At 26.9% G+C, this 6,764-nt stretch overlaps 1 protein-coding gene across 1 annotated transcript; it reads right to left on the bottom strand.

The window, feature by feature from the left end:
- Nucleotides 1-3,623: 3,623 nt before the first annotated feature.
- Nucleotides 3,624-4,463, bottom strand: PCYB_141070 (hypothetical protein). The gene is made up of 2 exons (XM_004224579.1): nucleotides 4,104-4,463; nucleotides 3,624-3,940 (listed from the first exon to the last, which is right to left on the bottom strand). The coding sequence occupies exons 1-2, from the start codon at nucleotides 4,287-4,289 to the stop codon at nucleotides 3,827-3,829; spliced, it is 300 nt and encodes a 99-aa protein (XP_004224627.1). The 5' UTR covers nucleotides 4,290-4,463; the 3' UTR covers nucleotides 3,624-3,826.
- Between the last annotated feature and the right edge of the window lie 2,301 nt (nucleotides 4,464-6,764).

Below are 6,764 nucleotides of genomic sequence, written 5' to 3'. Positions count from 1 at the left end.
ATTAATTTACTTCGAAAAAGGACGAAAAAAAAATTTTTTTTTTATGATGTAATAATTTAAAATAAAAGATTCTTTTATTACACTTAAAAATGTATATTTTATTATTGTAAGTGAAAATATAATTATTTTAACAAAATATGATTTATTTATAAAATAACCAACCGAATTACGGTTTTAACAAAAAAATGAAAAACTTTATAATTATTTAAGTAAAAATAATTATAATTAAAAGTTTTATTTAAAGCAAATAAACGTTAATATAATTTTATTACTTCTTATTGCTACATTTTTTTTAAATGCAGAAATTTGGGTAAGGGGAATTTCATTATTTATAGTAGAATAATTAGAAAGAAATGAATTAATTTGAAATAGAACATCAATATTGTTTTCTTAATAATTGTCTAAACTAAACAAATAGTTACGTTATAGACATTTAAATGTATTTCTTTAAAACTGTAAAGAAAATGAAGGTAGTAGGTAAGGATGGAAAAAAAAAAATTATAAAATGAAGATATATTTTATTATATAATAATGCAGCAATTTTAAATATTATATATATATGTGAATAAATAAATATGAAAGCATTCTTTTATCAAAAGCAATTAAATTATTTCGTGTCATTCTATTGAAACAATGCAATTCTCCGATATTTCTTTTTATGCTAATAATTAATTTCTTGAGTGGCATTTTATTATTTTGCGATAAATTAATTCTTTGTTATTTTTAAGCTAAAAAAATAAATCATTACTACATGGACATATTTTAGTATTCTAAATAATTTCTAATTTTTTTGTTCTTTTATTTATATGAAGAGTTTTAGTTGATCTAACAAATTACATGCAATTTTTGACATTTTGAAGCAATAATTTAAATGGGCGTTACCCTATGGACAGTTGTGCAATAATTTGTTAATAAATTTCTGCGCAGTTTTGCCTTTTTATTATATAGCATAATTTATGAAATAAGGGCATGTATAAAAAAATATACCATTATAAAAAATATCTCAATTTATGAAAAAAATACTCTTGTTTTGCTGCAAAATAAAAAAAGTGACTACTTTTAATTCTGTTAACCTTCAAAATCCCATAATTATAATGCAATTTAATAAATGGCTGGCGACGTATGAATGAATATACGTAGTAACATTTTATATGGCTTTATCATACGCCGTGAGCCATGTTTAGAACAAAATAGTATACCATAAATAAAAGAATCGCTTCGTGACACCATGTTTCTTATTATTTTTGCTGGTTTGTAAGCAGGAAATATCACATACAGTAGTATATTATTTATGTATGATAATTCTATTTTATTCTATTCATTACATATGCGAATTGATGATCGTAAAAAATTCTAGAAATGCCACATGATCGTTGTAGGAGACAAAAAAATCATTAATTATGTGGAATTTACCTTCCTTTTTATTACATGTTTGGATATATTATGCGCAGTTTNGCTGTTTACAATTTTAAGGATAATTATAAAAACGAACAAGCGCATGTGCGTTTATTTGTATGTGTGTACTTATGTATATGCATTTAAGGTTTTAAAAAGCATGCAAATTGGAAAAATAATAAAATATGTTTCACATTTTAGAAGCATTTTTAATATACGAAATAATTACTTGAGAACTCAATTTTGTTACAAATAAATAAATAATTTATGAATATAAGTCTTTACCTAGAGTAGCATAAAAAAGATGAATGTACGTGATCCTGTGTACTGTTACTAAATGCTCCCCTTTTGTTAAGTCGTTTATTTGGTTCAACCTATTGTGGGCCTAGCAATAATAATGAGTTTATTAGCATGTCTTACGTTCGTATATATCTTAAAGTTCACTAGTCATATAAAGATGTAGACCGAAAGATGTATGTGATAGCACCTCGAAATGGGATGCAGCGTATCACGCGTATTAAACATATTTGCACTACTTCGACGCTTTTTTATTACACCTTAGGGGGTGAATTGTACTATTTTATTCGTAATAAAAAGAGGTTATTTTTTTTTTTTGTCCTCAAATTGAACGTATTCGACATGCACTTTTAATTAAACCGATGGAGTGTATAATGATGGTGTTTTGTGTGATGCCATTTTGTTACCAACAGTGTGACATCCCATTATGCAGAATTTTTTAATGAATCATTCAGTTTGATTTCTTAGTTATTGTAAAAAAAAAAAAATTCGTTATAATATGCACGTGTTTAACCATTGCGAAAAAGGGTATTACATTAGAGAGAAAAAAATAATAAAATACGTAATTAGGTTATAAAGACCTTTGGATGTGGATATACAATTTAATATGGCCTATTATAGGCAATATGAATAAGGTTACGTTAAATCCACACTAGGATGTTAAAAGAATTGTAGAAAAGGAGAGACATGCACTTTAATAATATTGTTTGTAAAATGATAAGAAAATGATATATAAGAAGGAAATGTTTTAAATGTGTGATTTTCACTTGCAGTTTTTGATTATTATATGAATAAGAATGTATAGGAGAACAAAAGGGTGGGTTATGTTGGAGTAGTAGTGTCTTTTTAGCTGTTTCATACAGTTAAGGAGGCTTGAAGTTTCAGGTCGGAGACATATTCACTACTCCGTTTTTTGGTATACTTTGTTTATTCATAATGAATAATTTCTTACCCATTTTTTAGCAACTAGTGCCTACAAACTGATTCTTACGAATCTACAGAGTATATGGCGAATTCTTTCATTTTCTCACAAAAATAGTAATTTTGTTGATTGTTTACGATATTTTTCAGAGTTAAGTTTTATTTTCAAAAAAATCAGAGATTAAGTTAAAATATAAGTTAAAGATAATATACGTAATGCACACGGTGTAAAAATTTCTAAAAAATGTAATATTATGGAATTTACACTTTAACTTATGTATAAAATATTTTTTAATTAAAAGCAAATTTCTTAATAAAATCATATTTTACAAATAACGAAGCATGGTAGAGAAAAAAATAGTGAAATCAACAACGAAAACAAGGTAAGTATAGAATATATGCATAATTAAAGTATAGACATAGTTTAAAAAAAACCTCTAAAAATTGCTTGTGAGCAAAAAGTATACGTACGTAGGAATTACTTTTCCCACTTATTGTACATTTAGTACGCTAATGAGTACCTTTTTTTTGTATAAGAGTTATTCTTCCTTTGTATGCGTGCGTAACACTGAAACCGTTCATAGGAATATTCCTGGCAAATGTATTCTGTCCATTCATTCAGGACTTGTGTCTAACATTATCAAATGTGCTTAATTTATCGTGTGCAAACTATGTGTATATATATATTTTTTCTTGGTGTTGGATCCAATTATTGTACTGTTTCGTTTTTACACTGGTCTCCTTGTTTATCATTTTAGCCAATTTTCCTTATATCTATGTTACATTGTCTTTTCCGCCAATTTGGTTCATTTACTTTCTTGTCGGTATGTGCTTCATACAAGGGCTTCCTTTCATTTTAGCAAATGTGCCGTTTTTTTTTATCTAAATAATTCTTTCATATGTGTACAGTCAAGAAGATTCATTTTTTTAAGGAGTTAGTATCGATAAAAATGTTCTGCTTCTGCATCTAAATACACAGCAAAACTTATACCATTATATTATACCCCTTGTTAATAGGATGCTTCATTAAAAACTTTCGCTTCTACAATTTTGATTACCATGATTTTTCTAATATGACATCAATAAAGTCGATTTACTTTTCGATTTAAGGGGTTATGCTCTCTAAGATCTTCTTCTTTTCTATTCCTTTTGTGGCACTTGTCCGTTTGATTTTCAATGGATGCGGGGAATATCATTTCAAGGCTATTCAATTTTACATCCATACTGCGTGCGTCATTTCTGCCTCGTTCATCGCCCTTATTTTTTCAATTTCTTCATCAGTTTTTCCTCTTTGCAATTTTTCTTCTTCAAGTATATCTTTTCGTTTCTAAAATGATTAAAAATGATAGAAAATGGGATTAACAAGAATGGTTTACATGTGCTTACACATATTTATTCCTTGCTAATAAATTACTACATGGTAAACACGAGTGCATAGTGTTTATGAATATTTATATTTGCATATAGTTTGTGCATAATTTTTATATTACCAAATAGGAACTCTCAAAATAATAATTTACCAAGAGCATTGAAAATACAACCAAACATATTGTTAAGGTAAGAGAGACGGAATTAGCTTTTGAAAATGAGGTACAGCCACAAGTACCACGCTTTGGAATTAATCTTCTCAAAAAATCAAATATAGGATTTTCAAAATATTCTTTTATTTGATACATTTTTTATATTTATGAATACGATTAAAAAAAAGAAAAATAATAATAACAAATAAGAGATATTAATTAAATGGAAAGAAAATTGCAAATGTATACTAAAATTTTGTTAAATTAATAGCAGCAGCGTATTTTATAATTTTCTATATAAAAAAAAAAAATAAACAAATTAAAAATCAGGTAAAACAAACAAAGAAAAATGATGTAATGAAGAATAATGTCAAATTAAAATATTATTTTTTAAGCTATTAAAAATATTGCAAGAATCTTACAATTTAATTAAAAAAATAAAATAAATAAAAATACGAAGAAGAAAAGAGGAAACTGTTATAAAAAGAAGACTTCTACGAATTTGTATTTTGTACGACTTTTTTATTTGAAACTATTATTATCATTATACAAATTATATATAAATAAATACAATCAGTGGAACATATTTTTAGATAAAATTGTTCGTAATATTGCAATTTTGCATGCATAAAAAAAAGAAATTGCAATATGTTTAGCATCTTTCCTTCTCTGTTTTTAAATTAATGCTCATTTTTTCTTAAAAAAAACTAATTATAAAAATAGCGCAGAAAAGAAACACCGGGGGTAAAGCAATAATTTGACTGAGTAGTATAAGAAACATATCAATTCTTGTATAATAAAATTTCCTAATTTAAAAATAGACATTTTTAAATTTTATTGCTTTATTGCGCAGATATTCTTAATTTATTTTAGGGAAAGAAGAGGGTAATTTTTTCTAGACAAACAATGTGGAAGAATATTTGGCTACAACAAAACAGTCGCATCATTCTTCCAACGAAGAGTCATTATTGTTTTATAAATTTGTTAAAATTGTTTAAGCCTTTCGACATTGTATGTATGCATATACATATGTGTATATATATAACTGATTACATTACGTTATCATAAAAATGCATTTACGTGTTTGAGGAATAATAACGAAAGATACAAAACGTAAAAAAAAAAAATGCTAGTAGCTCAAGGGCGCAAACGAAATTTTATAAACCCTTTTTATAATAAACTTCTTCGCCATCTTTCCTTTATTTTATCTTATTTTAATTTGTCTTTAAGACACTTCGCTTGTGTTAGGCTATAAACGTGTGCGTTCTATAAAATTGGCGTTATTAAATACAGTATGTCTGTTCAGTTTATTTATTTTAACTTTTTTGTAGTAATTGCTTTGTTCCTTAAAAAGGAAGTAACAAAAAAGGGCATAGACACTATGTATGCGTGGACTGCATACTGGGTTGCGCTCCAGTGACGAATAAGAATAATATACTTATAAAAAAAGAATTACTATTATGTTGAAGTTATAATGATAAATTAGGAATGCAAAAGTAAAATTCGCTACTTTAATGTTATTAATAGGCAATACGTTGTGCAGCAAATCAGCCCTTTTTAGGCTTGTAAGAATTTAACTTCGAATAACTTTAAATAAATGAACGATTCTGCTCTTGGCAATCGTTAACTAGTAGCATTTTTTTAAAAGTAAAAAATTAAATTTTGTATAAAATAAAATGCGCATTTTATCACTCGAAAATTTTTTTATAATTACTATTTGATGCTTGAACAATGTTTAAAAGGGCGCTCAAAAAAATTAACAAGCGCATCCGATTGTGTTGTGATGGATGTGTAGTTTTTATTTAACAAGTAGTGCACATATATATATATATACATAACTACACCCGTTAGATCAATATAGCATAAGTGCATTTGGATGTAATGCGCAGATACTAGAGGGTGTTATGAAAACAAATGTCCACTTAAGGTGCTCACATAATGATGATCGTATAGTGCGTATATTTTTAATTGTTGCAAGATGTTCATGCTGTGCTAACATTACATTGTGCATGTAGAATTATGCGTATGGCACTCTGCACATTAGAACGCGTCATATTTGTGTTCTCCTTCGTTTAAATTCGCTAGCAGTTATTTATGATCGTGTTTAAACAAAAATGAACTTATAATTAAAAAAAATAGGTAATCATATCTGCCTGTAATATTAGGAAAAACATGAATGTAGCGTGTGATTAGGTAGTAACTTACGTTGAAGAGTGAACAAACAAGCAATAAAATTCATCTTAAAATGAATATTAAACTGAAATGGAGAAAATACCATCTCATGAATTGTAATGTTGAAAAATAGGCATATAGCGTTACTACGCAAAAAGAGCATTGGTTGGGTCTCTTAACAATTTAAGCATAGCTTATGCAGCTGAATACGCGAATAAAGTCTAAAACTTTGCTTAATCGACTATACATGTTATGTTAAAGTTTACTTCAAAATGTTAAATTTAAATTGTAACAATAAGAAAAGCTGTTTAATTACCTCATTACACATTTAGTTTTACGAAACTTCGATAAAATGAAGCGTGCTGTTAAAGCAAAAACGGTTATGAGCGCGTAGTTAGCGTGTAACATGTGTCTGTTCAAGTATATTCAACATTAATTAGAAAAAAAGAATTCCTATCT

Source organism: Plasmodium cynomolgi, chromosome 14, assembly GCF_000321355.1.
Source record: "Plasmodium cynomolgi strain B DNA, chromosome 14, whole genome shotgun sequence".
Taxonomy (NCBI): Eukaryota; Apicomplexa; class Aconoidasida; order Haemosporida; family Plasmodiidae; genus Plasmodium; species Plasmodium cynomolgi.
Note: the sequence above shows the minus strand (reverse complement) of the source record. Positions and strands in the feature narration are given on the sequence as shown.